General features: G+C 35.7%; 1 protein-coding gene across 5 annotated transcripts in view; it reads right to left on the reverse strand.

The window, feature by feature from the left end:
- The window catches only part of Tc2n (tandem C2 domains, nuclear), a 72,341-nt gene that overhangs the window by 33,131 nt on the left and 18,966 nt on the right, over window positions 1-20,244 (reverse strand). For 2 of the 5 annotated variants that reach the window (XR_016537594.1, XR_016537593.1), the window contains 9 exons: window positions 19,989-20,080; window positions 17,448-17,523; window positions 16,450-16,550; window positions 15,965-16,081; window positions 13,167-13,358; window positions 9,221-9,341; window positions 8,301-8,500; window positions 5,562-5,872; window positions 1,136-3,028 (listed from right to left, as the gene is read on the reverse strand). Coding sequence is in view for 1 of the 5 variants with exons in the window: in XM_090344711.1 (XP_090200837.1) it covers window positions 5,762-5,872; window positions 8,301-8,500; window positions 9,221-9,341; window positions 13,167-13,358; window positions 15,965-16,081; window positions 16,450-16,550; window positions 17,448-17,523; window positions 19,989-20,080 (1,010 nt within the window). In the remaining 4 variants the exon portion in view is untranslated. Of the gene's footprint in view, window positions 1-1,135; window positions 3,029-4,991; window positions 5,873-8,300; window positions 8,501-9,220; window positions 9,342-13,166; window positions 13,359-15,964; window positions 16,082-16,449; window positions 16,551-17,447; window positions 17,524-19,988; window positions 20,081-20,244 lie in introns of those variants that run through there. The other 3 variants (XR_016537595.1, XR_016537596.1, XM_090344711.1) reach the window with 3 other exon arrangements.

The raw sequence follows: 20,244 nt of genomic DNA on the forward strand, positions 1-20,244 counted from the left end.
CCTCACCATCATTTGAAAGGTATCTGTCTCACTGCAGGGCACCTGTGGCTTATGTCTGTTATCTTAGCTAATCAGGAGGCTGAGATTTGAGGATTGTGGTTTGAAGTCAGCACAGGCAGGACAGTCCATGAGACTTACCTCTCCTACCAAAAACCAGAAGTGGAACTTCAAGTGGTAGAGTGCTAGTGCTAGCCATAAAATCTCAGGCACAACTCTCAAGCCCCAGGGCCAGCAACAACCAAAAAAGAAAGAAAGAGAGAGAGAGACAGAGACAGAGAGAGACAGAGAGAGAGAGAGAGAGAGAGAGAGAGAGAGAGAGAGAGAGAGAGAGAGAGAGAGAGAGAGAGAGAGAGAGAGAGAAAGGAAGGAAGAAAGAAAAAGAACAAAAGAAAGAAAAAGAAAGAAAAAGAAAGGAAAGAGGGAAGGAAGGAAGGAAAGGGAAAGACAGAGAGAGAGAGGGAGAGAGGGAGGGAGGAAGGAAGGAAAGGGAAAGACAGAGAGAGAAGGAGAGAGGGAGGGAAGAAGGGAGGGGAAAAAAGGAAGGAAGGAAGGAAGGAGAGAGAAAAGGACATCTTATGCAGTGATATAGCTCAGCATGGGGCATCACTTTCTAGATACTTTCTGCCATTAGCAGAATCCTACTAGTTTAATGTAATGTTGATTACAACCTTTTTTTTTTTTTTTGGTCCATTGTGAGCTCAAACTCTGGCTCAAGGATAGTGCTCTGCCACTTCCAGTTTTCTAGTGGTTAATTGGAGATAAGAGTCTCATGGACTTTTGTGCCCTGGCTGGCTCTGAACTGTGATCCTCAGATCTTAGCCTTCTGAATAGCTAGGATTACAGGTACCCAGCTCTTAATGTCTTTTAGAAGCTTAAATCTGTATTTGAAAATGGAGACAATACTTCATGAGCCCACTTTCACAATTCTTTCCACTCTGCATAATCTAAAAACACAAGTATCTGAAATTTAATTCTGAATAATAATAATCACACCATATAAACCAAAAGAAATGTTACAAAAGCATCCTCATAACTAATACCAACACATTTTACCTGACACTTTTCTCAATATACTCTAAAGAAACACTAAATAAACTTCCAAATGCTGGAAAGAAATGTGGCTTTGAAATATCCATTATTTCATAAGAAAAGTTAAATTTTATTGCAAATTTTTGAAATCCTTCACACATAAGCAAGTATTTGATTACATAAACGATGGAAATTTTTGCTAGGAAACATCTTGTCCACCTGGCTGCTGAGTACATTATCATCAGAGAAACACACATCATCAGATTCAAATAGAACTTTAGTTCAGGTTATTTTTAGGTAATTACTTATGTTCAAAATCCTGTTTATTTCTTCTCAACAGTCTGATAAGGAATTGAAACTGGTACTTTAGTAGTGATTTCTTTATGGTTTCCGCATTTTAAAAATCATGAAAAATCTAAAACAGGAAATGTGCTGCTTATGTCCAAGGAGAGAGGGGTGCATTTGAACTCTGAAACAGCTGACATAGGTTTGATTGACAGAAATAAATCACATTCCAACCAAAAAGGAAATTTTTCTAATGACTAGGTTGCAAAAGCAAGGTTTTTGTTGTTGTTGTTGTAATGACAAGATTACAAAAGGAAGGGTTTTTTTGTTGTTGTTTTAAATACCAAGAAAGTTCATCTTTTTAATTTGTATTGTCACTGTTTAATTCACCTACATTTTAAATATCTTGGTACATTTTTAAAAATCATAAGTTTTAAACCTAGGTCTTCCTTTTGGATTCAGTGCTTAAAAGATATTGTCAGCATCTGGTGAGGATGTTGACTCAACATGAGAAGCATGTTACAATGTATCCTTTGGAGGAAGAAACTGATGTACAAAGCAAACTTTTCTTTGTTTTTAATTTCAGATCTTTTTTTTTTTTTGCCAGTTCTGGGCTTGAGCTCAGGGCCTGAGCACTGTCCTTGGACTTTCTCAAGGTAGAGCTCTACCACTTGAGCCACAGCACCACTTCTGTCTTTTTTCTGTATGTGGTACCGAGGAATCCAACCTGGGTCTTTGTGCATGCTAGGCAAGCACTTTACCACCAGGCCAAACTCCTGGCCCCATAATTTCAGATCTTAACTGGCAAAAGCAATAGTAGTCATTATAATCACATACAGAAAGAATGCTTAAATCCTCAAATAAGTTTGGGTAAAAGGAAAATGCTATGCTTAAAAAAAGATTCAGGGAGAAAAATAACTTTATATTCTTCATCCTATTCTTCCCATTGGGACTGTTACCGCCATATCCTATGCAATAGTAAGATTTCAATTGGCCACACCTTTTGTTTCCACAAGTTATTATGTAAAATGCTATAAATTATGTGTATTTTAAAAGAGTACTTTCAGATCCATACCCAAAGTCATTTTTGTATATTTAAGCCCTTAGCTTTATTTTTTGTAAAGTACAGCATACTTCCACATTTGTGTATATGATATCAGTCAGAGATGCTTAAAATTACTTTAAAACTTCATTAAAGTAATTATTTTATTATAAGAAAAAAAAACATGAAAAATCACCAAAGCCAAAAGTGGTAGTACTTTTTGACATGGGCTCTAGCTAATTAATTGTATTAATGTGAAAGCTTGTAGGTAAAGATGCTTTTAGAGAACAGCACTTAGCAAACTATCAACTGTGAATATGAAACTCCCCAGGGTTACCCTTCCTCACCTGGGGGCATTCTGATTTCCTTTCCAGATTACAGGGAGGTAAAGGTCAAGAAGATTCTAAGCATATATGGAAGGAAATGATTTTTACACAGTATCTCACATTTTTTTTAAATAGCTCCTTTTGTTTTTCATCCAATGAGTGCCTACTAACAGTGCTTACAATTGCATTTCCACATAAATGCTTCAAGGAAACAATGACCAGACTTATTGGTGATATTGAGAAATCTTTACCTGAAAAGGATTTGGGGGTCTTACTTCTCTCAGTATTTCTCTACCTGAAGATCTTCTAAATGAAGGGTTTTTGTTTTATTGATTTACTTTGGAATCTAAGAAATTAAGAGCACATAGGTTAAATGATACACTACATATATTTAAAATGCTAAAAATTAAGATAAAATTGAGTTAAATATATGACTACATATATTACATTTAGAAATTTGAAGTATAGAACATAGAAACTGCTAAAACTCATTTTTAGAAATGGCAAAGTGTTTAGTATCTAAACACTTTTTGTACCTATTAAATTGAATTTGTATGCTTTTTTGTTGTTGTTGTTGTTCTGTTTTTGGTGGGTCATAGGTCTGTGACTCTGGGCCTGGGTGCTGTCCCTGAGCTCTTCTGCTCAGGGCTACCGCCTCACCCTTGAGCCAAGTCTCACTTCCCATTTTCTAGAGGCTAATTGGAGATAAGAGTCTCAGGTCCTCTTGTGCCCGGGCTGGCTTTGAACCTTGATCCTCAGATCTCAGCCTCCTGAGTAGCTAGGATTACAGGCGAGAGCCACTGTGCCCGGCTGAATTTGTAGAGTTTTTGAGGGCAATAAAAGTAGTTGGAGCTATTAAGATAATAGTTACAGGTCAAAACTAATAGGATCTATAATAGCAAGAATGAATTTTAATGTAAATTATAGACTTTGGGTAATAATGACCTACCAGTAGAAGTTCATGTATTGCAACAAGTGTGCTATTCTGGGACAGGATGCTGACAGTGCAGAAAACTGTGCTCATGGGGGATGTATAGAAATTCCATTCTAGTGTCATGATTACTGACCTATATGGTTTTTTCCCCACAAGTCTAAAATAATATTTCAAAATACAGAAGCAGAGAATATTTGTCAACACCACTGGTACCATAAAATCTAGGCAGTAAAAATAAAAGGGATATAAAATATGTATATTTAGGAGCTTGAGAAGATAATACCTACAGAACTAAGTGTTGATTCAGGAAGATTTTAATGAAATAGTGAATATGGGGACTAGGATGAAAAATAAAAGCTTAGGATATAGCAAGGTAAATATTATCATCTATCTCTTGGCATGTTGGGATAAAACAGCAAAGAAAGAAATATGAAGTCAGATGCTGGGAGCTTATGCTTTACATATCTGAGCCTCCTTACATGGGAGGCTGATTGGGATCACCTGGTTCTCAAGGCGTGCCTGTACAGAAGTCTATGAGACCTCACCTCTAGGGAGGAGCACTTGATGGAGTAGCATGCACCTGTGATCCCAACAAGAAGACTAAAGTAGGCAGGTTACAGCTCAAGCATGTGTCTGGGTAAACAAGACAAAATAAAACAACAAAAACAAAAAACTACCCCACAAACAATCAGTGAAAAACAGAAGTGTAGACATTGCTCAGGTGCTAGACTGCTAGCGACTACAACCCCTCCCCCCAAACCCCAAAGCACATGGTCTACTTTTCAGCAAAAGTAAAGTCTAATATTCCAAGATTATAAATAATGGGTTTTGTTTCTCCTCAAATCTATTCTGTTTGGCTATACACAGTTGAAATTATCCCCACACTTTGAGTTCTAATAAGGAACTGAAAGAAGCCTGCAATCAAAAATATTTATTTTCTATATAGTATTAACATATAGTTATAAATTGGAAAAAATTCTAACATGTATTAAAGAGTAATTAATTTATATTTTAAAAACAATTGTTACACTGGAAGTATGGCCTAGTGGTAGAGTACTTGCTTAGTATGCATGAAGCCCTGGGTTCAATTCCTCAGTACCACATATACAGAATAAGCCAGAAGTGGTGTTGGGTCTCAGGTGGTAAAGTGCTAACCTTGAGAATGCCCAGGACAGTGTCCAGGCCCTGAGGTCAAGACCTAGACTGGCAAAAGCAAAACAAACAACAAAAACAATCCAAAAAACTGTCATAAAATGTTAAATATTCAATTTAAATTACCAACTATGATGAACCATACATATGATGCTTTAATTTCAACTCCAAAAAAATAACATAATTGAGGGAGGAAATCAAGAAACTATATATATATATATATATATATATATATATATTCTGGATATCAAATACATTATTGTTGCCAAACTAAGTTTCTATTTCTGAAATTTCTTAGTTTATATAAAATGAAAGTTTATGCCTTCTGGGTAAGAAGTTATAAACACAGGGTATATACATGCCCCAAATATTAAAAAAACATAATTAAAATGGTTCATTTTGGCTTAGAGAAAATACACAGGAAGATGTCAACAGTAGGAGCCAAGATCTAGTCCATGTTCCTAGCAAAAAGAAGAGTGGTGAAATTTTCTAAATGCTTAATAGCACTCACTAATAGGGATTTGATATACTATGTTTTGAAATTTTAAGTAAAAGTTAAAAAACAAAAGCAAAGGGCCGGGGAGTTTGGCCTAGTGGTAGAGTGCTTGCCTAGCATGCACAAAAACCCAGGTTTGATTCCTTGGTATCACATACATAGAAAAAAGCCGGAAGTGGTGCTGGAGCTCAAGTGTTAGAGCTCTGGCCTTGAGAAAGTTCAAGGACAGAGCTCAAGCCCAGAACTGGCAAAACAAAACAAACAAACAAACAAAAAGCAAAACCAATCTAGAAATACCTCTTCATGGTGGATGTTTTTGTGACTTTGTAAAATGTTTACTATCCAACTGATATTACATTTTATTGTCTATATTGGCAGCATTTTAAAGCATTTTCTCCTTCTTGGATATCTGATCAAATTAATTATGAATTTTAGGAAAATTGAAAGTCTTCTAAAGGGATGTGAAGTTGCTTCTTCACCATTAACGTGTGAAGTCTTCAAGATGGATTTAGTTTGTGCCACTTGATAACAACCTTTTCTGGATTTGTAATTGTTTCTTTCCATTGTTTCACTGCTTCAATATTGTTACTGTCTTCACTTATCCAGATCTGTAAAGAAATAGTATCGTGGGGGGTGGGGGGAGAAAGTGGGAGAAAAACATGGGAAGGGGTATCAATGGTCAAGAATATAACTGTAACCTGTCTATACATCATCCCAACAATACAATAAAAAATAGTATCATCATCTCATGTGACATAATAATGCTAAGTTCAAAGTTAATTATTCTTTCTGATAAAAGATACTATAAAGTTTGGTTTATATATATTTTAAGTAAATATCTTTCTAGTTTTCTAAAAATTAGTATGACTTCTTCCTTTCACATTTAAACGTTAAAAACATTCTGCCTATGTAGTCATTCTGATGACTTTGTATAAGCTTTTAAGAATCTAAGCATGAGGTCCTGAGTTCTATCAGTACTGCCAAAAATAAAAATAAAAATGGACTTCAAGTTGAAAACTTGAGCACCAGTAAGTTATTCTGCAATACTACTTGGGAAGCTGAGAATGGAAGGATTGTGGTTTGAGACCAGCCTGGACATAAAAGTTCATAAGTACTCTTTTCAACTCATTGCTGGGAATGTGGTGCATGCCTGGCATTGAAGCTTCGTGGCAGGCTGCATCTGAAATACAGATTCAGATCACTCCTGGGAGAAAAACTCCAGAAGACTTATTTTCAACAGAAGAAGCTAGGCATACTGGCTAGACTATCAGCCCAGCTCAAAGTGTCTATCACTGTAGTAACTTTATGTAATGCATGTAAATGAACTTGGGAAAACTAAGTATGATGCCAAAGTAAGACATCAAATAACTATATATCGTGCAGACAAGGTGGACAAGGACAAAAAAAAAAAAACAACAAAAACTTCATCCTCACCCTGGCTCTAGTAAAATAATACTGTTACACTTAGAATTAAACATCTCTGAGACTCAGTTTCTAATTATCCTCAATAAAACAACTGGAGTAGCTGAGTAGCTTATTGGTGGTAAAGCATTTTTAACTTTCTCTTGTAAAGAAACTTTCCTCAAATAATATAATATATAAAACAGGTAACATTAGTGTTTCAGTTAGCAGAGGGGGACAACTTGAGTCCACATATGGTTCTACATCATGGTGACACCTGAGACTACTGAAGCTCTAGAGAGTAAGTGACCAGAAAGAACTTTTTACAATTGCTATCCTGAAAATCATTTCTCAAATTTCCTACTCTTTGTACATGATAGTTGACGTATGATAACATAGACAATTTTAATTGAATTGATTTCATAGACATCATAGCTGTCAAATGTATGTACCTTGAATTTTTGAATTCAAACATTTTTTTCAAATAAAAATGAAGAAACACAATTATACCATTGAGTATATTTGATAACATATATAGAAGTCAGAGTTGATGCCAATTTTTGAGAATTCATACACATAATTTGGTGCTTCATATAGAGTGTTACATCTTGCTGTTATGTGGGAATTTTTATACCAATAGTAAATATATGATTTAAATATGGCATGAATAATTGTAAATTAAGATAAAGGTAAAAATATGCTAGACAAAGTCAGGTGCTAGTGGCTCATGCCTATAATCCTAGCTACTCTTAAAGATGAGATCTGGAGATTGTGTTTCAAAGCCAGTCTAGGTAGGAAAGTCTATGAAACTCTTATCCTGAATTAACCACCAGAAAACTGGAAGTGGCACTGAGGCTCAAAGTGGTAGAGCACTAGCCTTGTGCAAAAGAGTTCAGGGACAGTGTCTAGGCCCTGAGTTCAAGCCTCACGATTGACCAAAAACAAAACAAAAATGCTGGCCAACAGTGGCTCATTCCTGTAATCTTAGTAACCCAGAAGGCCGAGATCTGGAGGGTTGAGATCCAAAGCCAGCCTGAGCAAACAGTTTGTGAGACTCATCTCCAAAATATCCAGCAAAAAATAGGACTGACAGAGCAAGAGTTGAGAAAACAAACTGAGTAAGTGTGACACTCTAAGTTCAAACCCCAGTACAAGCAAAAACAAAACCCACCAATCACAGTATTGACTATATAAAGAATATCACAATCATTATGAAAAATTTCTAGGGATTTAATTTACCTCATTCAGTGGCATATAAAAAGTGCTCATGGTAAACATTAAGTGGAAGGTGAAACAATAAAGTAAATGTGATACCTAAAGCCTTAAGATAATTGATTAACTATAAATGCTCCCTCCTTCCACAAGAATGAGTCAGTAGTACCAAAAAAAATGTATCTTGGTTGGTAAAGTTGAAACACACAGATTTAAAAATCAGCCTGATAGCTCAGAAATGTCAACTACTTGTATAAAAACTAAAACAAAATATACCTGACAAAGAATTTTTTGCATTGAATTTTACCTGAGGATGAAGAATCTTATTCTATATAATACTCAATTTTATATGTGTTCCTTTTGCTTAAATGCATAGAAAACTACACAGAGAAAATTAAAGATAACCCCCCCACACCTACTAACCTGGCCTACAAAATGTTTTCTTCTTACAGAGCTTCGACTATAAAGTTTAATGAGAAAAACAATTTCTTTTTCAGTCTGTATGAGTGGGAAAATCATAGTTTCTCCCCACTTCACTCTCCCATTGGAGGCCTTCAGCAAGCGTGTCTTCTTCTTATAAATCAATTCTCCTGAACTAAACATTCCCACCTTCACAAAAAAACCTGTAAAACAAAGAATTCTGATTTATAGAATTATATATAATATTTTATAATAATATTTATATGTCTTACATATAAATTTTAAAAATATTATGAAAGGTATATGCTACAAATCTATTTAATGATCCTTTCATAGAAAAAGCTTTGATTTTATTATATCCTGTTTTGTCTCCATACTTATCAATCTCTAATTTCTCTTTAAGATCTGACTTCTCTTTTCCTTGTGTTTGTTTTCATATTCTTGAATCGAGTGTAACTTTGTTGTTTTAGTAAACATCACTGTGTTTGTCTGATTTCAAGCAGTTTCCTTCTTTGGGTAGGAAAATGGAGCACATTTTCTTTTTTTGTGGTTTCCAAACAATAAATAATTGGTTAATAAGCAATTTCTTGGAAACCTTCTTGAGTTATTGTAACTTTGGTAGAGATGGATATTCTTCCCCATTATTAGCAACAGAATAAAAAATAATTGGTAATGAGAAAAATACTTTAAATGTAAGAGGTACACTAATGGCATAAACTGCCAACATCAAAAAAAGGAGCACATTTTATTCCCCTCTTAGGCCTTGAGTAGGATCTCAGACTTCCATCTCTAAGAGTGGCCAAGTAAACCAGCCAAGTATCATAATTTCTGGTTTGTATCCATTAAAGACACAGACCTTAATCCACTGGCCTCTTGATATTCTCTTCCAGTTGTACATTTTGAAAGACTGAAGATGTACTTACTCACAGTCAGAGGTGTTGATGAGCTTGGAAGGTATTGTGCCTCAAGAATTTGTAGCTGAATCCTGCTGTTTATTGCCTGAAAACAAGTTCCCAATTCAAGTTCCGCATGGCACACCTGGATCTCATTAAAAAAAAGTATTCACTATTAAATAAAGTTTAAGGATATTTTAAAAATTCAAAGCTAAAAAACTATAGCTAAACATTAAAAAAAATTTTTTTGGCCAAGTCGTGGGGCTTGAACTCAGAGCCTGAGCACTGTCCTTAGACTTTTCTCAAGGCTAGTGATCTACCACTTGAGCCACAGCACCACTTCCAGCATTTTTTTTAATGTATGTGGTAACTGAGGAATCAAACCCAGGTCTTTGTGCATGCTAGGCAAGCACTCTACCACTAGGCCAAACTGCCGGCCCCTACAGTTAAAAATTTTTAAGTGGGCAGGGCATGGTGACTCATGACTGTAATCCTAGCTACTCAGGAGGCTGAGATCGGAGGATCGCAGTTCAAAGCCAGACCAGGCACTAAAGTCCATAGACTTATCTCCAATTAACCACCAGAAAACTGGAAGTGGTCCTGTGACTCAAAGGGTAGGACCTGAAGAGCTCGGGGACAACACCCAGGTCCAGAGTTCAAGTCCCAAAAACCAAAAAAAAAAATTGTAAGTGGGGCCGGGAGTATAGCCTAGTGGTAGAGTGCTTGCAAATGGTAAAGTGCTAGTCTTGAGAAAGCCCAAGGACAGTGTCCAGGCCCTGAGTTCAAGCCCCAGGACTGACAAAAAAAAATTTTTTTAAGTATTGCTATTTCTGTTGACACTGAAGTCTATGTAAAGGTTATAAGTATAAACATAAATTGTATCGATAAATTTACCTGCATAGATTGTGTGTGTGTGTGTGTGTGTGTGTGTGTGTGTGTGTGTGTGTGTGTGTGTGTGCCAGTCCTGGTGCTTGAACTCAGGGCCTTGGCATTGCCTCTGAGGTTTTTGTGCTCAAGACTAGTGCTTACCACTTTGAGTGATAGCACCATTTCTACCTTTTTGGTAGTTAATTGGAGATAAGAATCCCATAGATTTTTCTGTTCGGCTGGCTCTACACCTACCTTGTGGGTAGTTAGGATTACAAGCATGAACATGCTGCTCAGCTTATTTATTTTTAAGAACACAAAACATCAAAAGAGCTTTAGACAGGAGTTATGTTTTATAATTTTAGAAATTAGAGTAGATGCTACCACAGTCATAAGACAAAAAGTGTTACTACATAAGCACAACTGTGAACTGAGTTGAGTTATTCTTCTGAATAGAAGCAAGCCAAAGAAAGTTGGCAAAAGGGGGCTTGTTAGAGTGACCAGGCAGTAAATAATGAGGAAAACAGAAAAAATGAAAGAGACTCAAGGGAAAACATCAAAACATACTCTTCAGTCTTACTTATTAACAGCAAAAGAAAACTGATGATGCTTGTGAACTATAACAAGGCATCCTAAGGATTTTAAGATCTTTGGAATGAGAACAAGAGAACAAAAGCTATCCAAAAACTAAAACACTGTTGTTTATGTACTGAGAAAGGAGTAAGAATGGAAATAAAACAAGAACATTACAACTCTTCGTAGGAACTGGCAGATAGAACCCAAAGTTTTTGCTAGTACTGATTCCAATAGTTAACAAACAGCTAGATAATCTATTGACATTTTATAAAAAGGTTTACTCAGCATTTCATAATTACCCTGTATTCTGCAATAATTGGTTCACTGGCAAACAACCACAAAGCAAACAAAATAAACCTTCCTGTGTATGTGCCATTGACTGAAGCCTGGGATTTATCTCAAAATATGATTCTCTTTTAACACTGTTGTGCCATAAGAAATCCAGGAGAAGTGGGAGGGAAGAATAATGAGGAAAAGGAAAGACAGTGATCAAGATTCATAAATTCATATGTTTAACTGGGCCCCTTTATACCACTACTTAAAGATGGTAAAAACTAAATTGCAAAGACAAAATAGAAATCAAAAGGTCGATAACGAAAAATGAATTGCTTAACAAGTATAGTATAATCTGAACTGTTGAGGTTAATTCATTCTTGGGAAAGTTTAAAATGATAATCAAAGAAAGTCTGACTTCTAATCTGTGAGTTGTTGTTTAAATTAGAATGGATGAATAACTTTACACATCAATTATTTGACAGCTATATATAAAATAAAATCCTTGCTCACCAAAAAAGGGAAAAGTTTCTGTGGGGGCAGGAAAGATTGAGAATTTGAGGCCAGTCCAGGCAACAAAGCCCCTGGCATTTAAATCAAGATATTTAAAAAAAAAATTTTTTTAAAAGACAGTTAAAACCATGTTTTTAAAGATTTTCATTAGTATTTTGTATTCATGCTTAAACACTTATATAAAGACCTAACAACGGCAAGCTTAACATATTGTTACACAACTGGAAAGGCTTCATTGTCACAAAATGAAGCAGCCTTTGGCAATGGCTTCCCACCTTCTTTCTACTTGCCAATTATTATTTTGCAAATCTATTTTATGTTCATTAATTCAACTCGTTAAAAAACTGTTCAGAGTAGGTTCCCCCCCCCCCCTCTCTCTCTCTCTCTCTTTTGGCAGTAATAGCAAAACGCTAACTTTGTGTTGGTCAACCTTACACTGTAATCTTCCTACTTCTGCCTGCCAAGTAGTTGGGATCATAGCTGCATGTCTCTATACCTAATCTTTTTTTTTTTCTGGGTCACAGGGCTTGAACTTGGCTTGAATGCTGTCCCTGAGCTCTTCAATTCAAGGCTACCACCCTACCCTTGAGCCACAGCCCCATTTCCTCCCTAGAGGTTAATTGGAGATAGACTCTCAGGTCCTTTTGTGCTGGCTTTGAACTGAGATCCCAGCCTCCTGAGTAGCTAGGATTACAGGTGTGAGCCACTGAGCCCAGCTGCCTAATCTTTTTAAAAAAGCATTTTGTACTGAGCTTTGAAATAAGGACCTTGCACTTGCTAGGTAGGTACTCTACCACTCAGCCAAGCCTCTCTTTTGTTTTGTTTTCTGAGACAGGGTCCTCCTATGTAACTCAAGCCCACCTTGAACCCACCTCCTCTTGCCTTAGCTTCCACATGCTGGGAGTACAGGCATGTACCACCACATGCACCCAGTTTTAATTTCATAATCAGCCAAAACTTAAAAATTCCAAAGGGCAAGTATGTGTATTTACTGCAGTAAATGAGCACAAAACTGTAAAAGATAAAAGATATGATTTCTGCTCCTGAATCATGTCTCAACTTCTAAGAATGATTAAAAGTAAAGCATTTTGCCAGGCATTGGTGGCCCACATCTATAATTCCAGCTACTCAGAAGGCAGAGATCTGAAGATCCTGGTTCCAAGCCAGTCCAAGCAGGAAAGTTGACATTCTTATCTCCTATTAACTACCACAAAAGCCAGAAGTGGAGTTCTAGCTCACATGGTAGCACAAAAGCTCAGAGACTGCACCCAGACAGTTAGTACAAGCCTTAGGAGGAGGGGGGGGGGTAAGGGAGAGAAAGAGTGCTCTTTACACAGGAGGCTGAGACCTAAGGATCCAGGTTCAACATCAGCCTGGGCAAGAAAGCCCCTGAGACTCTCATCTCCAATTAACTACCAGAAAACAAAAAGTGGTGCTGTGGTTCAAAGTTTAGAGTACTAGCCTTGAGCAAAAGAACTCAGGAATAGTGCCCAGGCACCAAGTTCAAGCCCCACAACTGGCAGAAAAACATTACAGAAAAATACATACAAAACATAGAAATATTCTTAAAATTTTCTATATTTTACTAAAAACATTAGCTGTAAAGACTTCCATTCTAGCGAGGTACTTTTCTAATCCTCTAATATTCTATAATTTTCCAGTTATTCTCCAACAAACAGAAATCTATTCATTAAACCATTCTAAAATATGAATAGTTATGACACCGCATAACTTACATATCACTTACAGAAATCTTTGAAGGTGGTATGATATCCAAGCAGTAATCCATTTCCTGGGTGCTAAGAGTTCTGAGTGACAAAGAACATTCACCAATGGTTTTCTTTCTGGGAGTCTGGGTTTGAATCTTAAATACCAGTCTTGCAGTTTGCAAATTTTGTAGTTTAATAGAAAATACAAAAGTTTCCATAAATTCAATATCCTTAAAAAAAATATAAAATGTATGTTTGCCATTACAAAATGATATATTTTATACAAGAAAAGAATACCTAGTCTTTTTTTCACAAAACAACCAATATATCTTAATGTAAATGAAAAAAAATTATATGACTTCTTTTCCCATGGTTTCACACTGAAAACTACCTTCTTTAACATCACAATTTAATCTTACAATTATTTAGAAATTCAAGTTAATCTCAATATTAGGCTTATCAAAATACAGTTTTCCTGTTTTGAAAATTAGTCTGCTAAGGTATATCTCCTACTGTTCACCACAGTTCTTCAAAGTTCCTGAAAGTAATGCATACTAATTTCAAATGCAGGACATTTGGTATCCAGAATCTAACTTGTTCACACAAATAGCCTGGAATTAATTCTCTCTTTAAAAAGAATACTAGGCTCTGCTACATACTTCCTTCTATCATAAATATTTTCACTACTGTTCCTAAATTTTCACTCTTATTGTAAATGCTCATGTCTCCTAACTGCTGACCTTTTTCTTTTAAACCCTGAAGGTTATATGACTGTACCAGTTAACACATAAACATGTTTTAAAAAAAAAAAAACACCTTACAGATTAAGCAAGTATACCTTACTGTACATTTTTCACATTTATTTTTAAAATAAAATTTTATGGGCTTGGGAGCATGGCCTAGTGGTAAGTGCTTGCTTAGCATGCATGAAGACCCAGGTTTGATTCCTTGGTACCACATACACAGAAAAAGCCAGAAGTGGTGCTGTGGCTCAAGTGATAGAGCTCTAGCCTTGAGAAAGCCCAACGACAGTACTCAGGCCCTAAGTTCAAGCTCCGGGACTGGCCAAAAAAAATTTTTTTAATTAAAAAAAATATTTGAAACAAAAAATTTTTAACAGGTTTTAACATTAAGAACATTCTTCCTAATGTTTGCTAAGTTAACTTAGTTTTATTTGAAAATCAAAAAGTAAAAATGCTTAAATTCACAGTGTTTATACTTGAGTGTTCAGATTATAACCATAATAACTATAAATGTATAGTCTTTCTGTAATACATATTTTCATAAAGGAAGATTCTGGTATACAATTTTGATTATTACCCTTTTTCATTTATTAATAGCATTATCCATTTCCTTAACAGTTCTCCCTAACCAGGAAGAATTCAGAGCTGCTTAGTGTTCTATCACAGAGTCATATCTCTAAAAAGACATGCTGAAGTCTTAACTTCGAACTCCTCAGAATGCTAGCTCCATGTAAACAAGATCACTGAGAATGAATGAGAGTGGTCAAGCTAATACTGAACCAGGACAGATCCATTACTGGTCATTTTAAGATGACCACATGGTGAGAGAGAGACTAGGAAGAAGGCCATGAGAAGATGGAAGAAGCCAAGAAATGAGGAATGCCAAGAATTACTGGCCACCATAAAAACAGGAGACAGGCATAGAACCAACATTGTTAACACATCTATTTCAGGCTTCTGAAACTGAATGATAATAGCTCTGTCCTTTCCTCTTCTTGTAGTATGGGAATTAAAGGAAGTGATTCACAGATGTTAGGTAAGTACCCTACTGAATATATATATATATATATATATATATATATATATATATATATATTCTCCCAAATCAGTCCTCTGTAAGATAGTAAATTGTTTTCAGCTTTTCTACCATGAACAAAACTACCAAGGATATTTTACATATAGTCCTATTTGCATTGTAGATTATTTCCATGGAGCAGAATCCAAATTGGAGTTCTGTATTTATAAAATATTTCCTGATTCTAATAAGAAAAAAAAAAGAGAAGGTGAACACTTTTATATTAAAGTCAGAGTATTTTTCATGCTTATTAGTTATTTGAATTAGTTTGTTTTAAAATGATATGCTCTTATACAACATACCTTTTTATTTGCATATACTAAAAGGTAATAATAAACATATATTCACATTTATGTGAAGACAAGAATGGATAAAATGAAACTCAAGATTATAGTCTTCCAATTATAATAAAAAGCATTTAAAAGATTAATTTCAAGTATATAACTATTCTTCAAAACCCAATCACATTAGGGGCAAGAGAAGATGAAAATACAGACTTTTTTCTTTTCTTCTTCCTTCAGGCTTGACTCAGGGCCTAGGCACTGTCCCTGAGCTTTTGTGCTCAGGGCTAGCACTCTACCACTTGACCCTCAGTTCCACTTCTGGCTTTTTGGAGGTTAATTGGAGGTAAAAATCTCATGGATCTTCCTTCTTGGGCTGGCTTTGAACTATGATCTTTAGATCTTAGTCTCCTGAATAGCTAGGATTATAGGTGTGCGCCACTGGCATCCAGCCACCTTTTTCTTTTTATATAAGAAAAATAGACTTCTTAGTTATGGATACTATTTTCTCTATATATTCTAGTGATTCAAATTTTTAAATATACCATAATAGCAAATAATAAAATATTAAATTGGGGGGGTTGCAAAATTATCTTTAAAAAGTAAGTACTACATAAAAGCAAAACTATATAATTTTTAGTTTCCCTAAATAAAACATTTTTCTTATTTTTAAGCTTTATACAGATAAATGCAATTCATGAGGAAAGCAGAAAAAGAACTCAAATACAGCCACTTACACTGGAAGCCTCCTTAGCCGAGGACTTGAAGTGCACTGGCTTGGGCAGTGTTAGAACTCCTTTTACACAGATGGCAGGAGTGCCTCCATTACTAGCAGGCCAGCATAATTCCCTACACTGAAAATTAAAAGTAGAGTTTAGATTTTAAAAAGACATTGGCAAATACTAATAGCTGATTTAGTTATTGGGTTAATGATGTTAGGCAAAAGTTTTCATAAGTTAGCTTTTAGTTATTTTAATTGTAAGAGTTCATGTTTCATCTACATTAATTTGACATTAAACATTATAGATTCACTCCATTTCCTTCTTAAAAGTTAAAAAGTACATTACTCACACCACAGATTTTTTTTTCTTAAATGCCATCATCTTCTGCAAAACACTATAGAATCTTAAATTCTGATGTCCGTTTTTCTGGGGAAGGGCTTTTTCCCCATAAGAGGAAACAAGACCTGATTTTGCAGTAAGAGTTAACGGTGCCAATTTACCTGGAGAACTGTGATCCAGATCTGCTCTACTGAAGAATTATAAAACAATCTCACATTTAATCTCCCAACATCTCTTTCATCTCCCGATAGAGTAATTGTATCTGAATGCAAATGGACAGAGATTTCAGTAATCCTATGACCCAATTAACCACTGATACAACCCAATTTTAAGAGCACTTTAAAAAAAATGTTACAATTAGCTGGGTGCCGGGGTCTCACGCCTGTAATCCTAGCTACTTGGGAGGCTGAGATCTGAGGACTGCGGTTCAAAGCCAGCCTGGGTATAAAAGTCTGTGAGACTCTTATTTCCAATTAATCACTAGGAAACTGGAAGTGGCGCCATGGCTCAGCGTGGTAGGGCAGTAGCCCTGGACTGAAGAGCCCAGGAACAGTGCGTAGGCCCAGAGTTCAATTATAACTGGTTTTCTGGTGGTTAAGTAGAGAAAAGTCTCACAGACTTCATGCCCAGGTTGGCTTTGAACTGTGATCCTCAGATCTCAACCTTCTAAGTAGTTAGGATTACAGGCATGAGCCAAAGGTGACTGGCACAATTATTTTTTAAAGTTCCCAATTTAATGAAATAAAAATCATATTTCTATGTTTTTTACTGAAGTACCAGGGATAAAATACATTATAAAAGCACATGAATTAAAAACCTAACCAGAGTAAAGAATTTAAATTAAAACTCCAAAGTTTCTGGCCAAATAACATTGAAAAGGCCTTAAAACCACCAGTTTCTGGAAGCTCCTTCTCTCCTATACTTTAAAATAAACAAAAGATATTACAACTTCATTTTTTAAACAGATTATTTCAAGTCTGAACATTGAGAAATAGACCCATATGAAGGACTCATTTGAACAAACTATCCATGTGCTGGTAATACCACCAATATAAATGTAATTGTGTAGATTTATATCATTTTGACAATCATATATTTTGAATTACTAATGAGCAGAAATAATTCTTTTATTGTAAAAATGGGATTCTTTAATCCTTACCCAGGCTTCTGTTACTCCCTTGAGAATTTTTTCTTGAAGAAGAACTACTGGGTACACTGGACATTGAATCATGTCTCTACAAATAAATTCCTTTAGTTAAAAACTACATAGCAAACTTGACACATAAATAAGCCCCAATAACCACCCTAGTATCAAATTATATGCTAATCATTTTGGTAGTGTTTAGTGGTCAGAACTTCCTTCTATTATCATCATCATAGTTATTAATATAATAACTACCTGTAATTATGCAACATGTAATTGATAATTATATTTTATTATAGAATTGATATAATCATATCATTATATATTTATATCATATACAATTAATAATATAATTATACTGTTACTACATTATACAATTATATTATTATTGGTGATGGTAATGAAGATTAAATTCAAAGCCTTGCTCTTGCTAAGTCCTCTACCACTCAAGCCACATACCAGTTCTTCTTTTGCTTTCAGTGTGTTTTTTAAATAGGCTCTTGTTTTTTACCTGTGCCAGCTTCAGACTACCATCCTCCTAGTTCCACTTCCTAACTAGCTGGGATTACAGACATGTACAACCACACTTGACCCCTCAGTTTTGCATAGTAGAGGGATTAAAAAGGTTTCTGTACACATATAGTTAACAGGTAACTCCTAAATATCTTACAAGATAATATACTGAAAAGGCTTTATTTTTGGTTTAGTTTTTTGTGGTTTTTTTTTTTTTTTCTGCCAGTCCTAGGCTTGAACTCAGGGCCTGAGCACTGTCCTTGGACTTTCTCAAGGCTAGAGCTCTACCACTTGAGCCTCAGCACCACTTCTGGCTTTTTTCTATGTATGTGGTACCAAGGAATTGAACCTGGGTCTTTGTGCATGCTAGGCAAGCACTTCACCACTACGCCAAACTCCCCGCCCTTTGGTTTAGTTTTTAATAAAAATATAATTTCTTAAATGTCATGCTTAAACTCATCATTAAAAATCAGAATATAGCACTTGGGAACTTGATACAAATAAAAACTCAGGTTCCAGCTGGGTACCTGTGGCTATAATCCTATCTACTCAGGAGGCTGAGCTCTGATGATCACGGTTGGAAGCTAGTCCAGGAAAGTCCATAAAACTCTTATCTCTAATTAACTATCAAAAAGTAAGAAATAAAAGGGTATCAATGAATGTGAATTAATGCACCTTCTATCTGGCAAATATCATGTAACCCAAATTAATTACAATAAAAAATATTTATAAAAAATAAATAAATAAAAACCAAAAAAAAAGTACAAAGAAAGTATTCATTTGATTTCTGAAGTACGTGCAATTAGAAAAGGTCAGAGATGGAAAAAAAAAGTCAGAAATGGAACTGTAGAAATGTAGCCTTGAGAAAACCACTCGGGGACTTTGCCCAGACTGAGTTCAAGCCCTGGGACTGGCCAACACACACACACACACACACACACACACACACACACACACACAAACACATCCTCAGGTCCCCTCACTGGGGTTACTAAATCGAAACTTGGTTTTGGGACCTGGCAGTGTGTATTTTAACAATATCTCCAGACAATTCTGATACTTGTTCAAAGACTAATGCTATAAAGAATTTTTGAGACTGGGCTGCTGGCTCACACCTGTAATCCTAGCTACTCAGGAGGCTGAGATCTGAGGATCAATGTTCAAAGCCAGCCCCAGGACAAAAGGACCTGAGGCTCTAATCTCCAATTAACCTCTAGAAAATAGGAAATGGGGCTTGGCTCAAGGATAGGGAGGTAGCCTTGAGCTGAAGAGCTCAGGGACAGCGCCCAGTCTGAGATCAAGCCCCAAGACCCACAAAAAAAAAAAAAAAAAGAATTTTTGAGAATGACTTGAAATACACTCCCAATCTATTTGTACATCAAAATCCACAAGTATCAAGCATGCATACACATATACACATACACATATACATACATACATACACACACACACACACATTTTCCAGTGCTCTTGATTTCATTTGCAAGAATACAATGATTTTTCTTTTTTCTCTTTCTTTTGGGTGGGGGGGGGGGGTCATGGTGCTTGAACTCTGCCTGGGGGCTGTCCCTGAGTATTTCAGCTCAAGGCTACTGCCCTACCACCTTGAGCCAAGCCTTACTTCCCATTTCCTAGAGATTAATTGGAGATAAGACACTTAGGTCCTTTTGTGCCCAGGCTAGCTTTGAAACTTGATAATCAGATCTCAGCTCCTGAGTAGCTAGGATTATAGGCGTGAGCCACCTTGCCCAGCATGACTTTTCATTTTAATTTGCTTTAACTCTGTTTCCTAACTATCAAAGTATAAAGATTCTTTATGTACATATCAACTGAGAATTTAAAATTTTCTGAAAAATTAACAAAACACTGCTTTTTATTAATAATTTTTTAAAATAATGAATGCATCCAGAAAATGTCAAGTGCTTATTCTTCAAGAGTAGGCATGTTCAAAGAAAAAATTTTAATATCCAATGTAATTTACACCTTTCAGAATTTTTAATTTGAAAAGCATACAATTTTAGTTTTGAAATAAAATTACTTTACCTGGGTGAATCTCTGAGATGCACTTGTAAGATCAAACATAGATTTGCTTAGCCCGGGGGAACCAAGAAGTTTGCTGGACCTTAAATCAGAAACTACAAAGGGACAAGAGAAAAGAATTGATTTTTATAGTGAAGAAAATGAGGTGGGCACTGATGACTCATGCCTGTGCTTACTAGAGAAGTGGAGATTGGGAGCATTGTGGTTTGAAGCCAATCTGGGCAAAACGCTTGCAAGATTTAGGAGGCTGAAAAGGGGA

This window comes from Megascapheus bottae, chromosome 14 (genome assembly GCF_031878675.1).
Source record: "Megascapheus bottae isolate mThoBot1 chromosome 14, mThoBot2.hap1, whole genome shotgun sequence".
Lineage (NCBI taxonomy): Eukaryota > Metazoa > Chordata > Mammalia > Rodentia > Geomyidae > Megascapheus > Megascapheus bottae.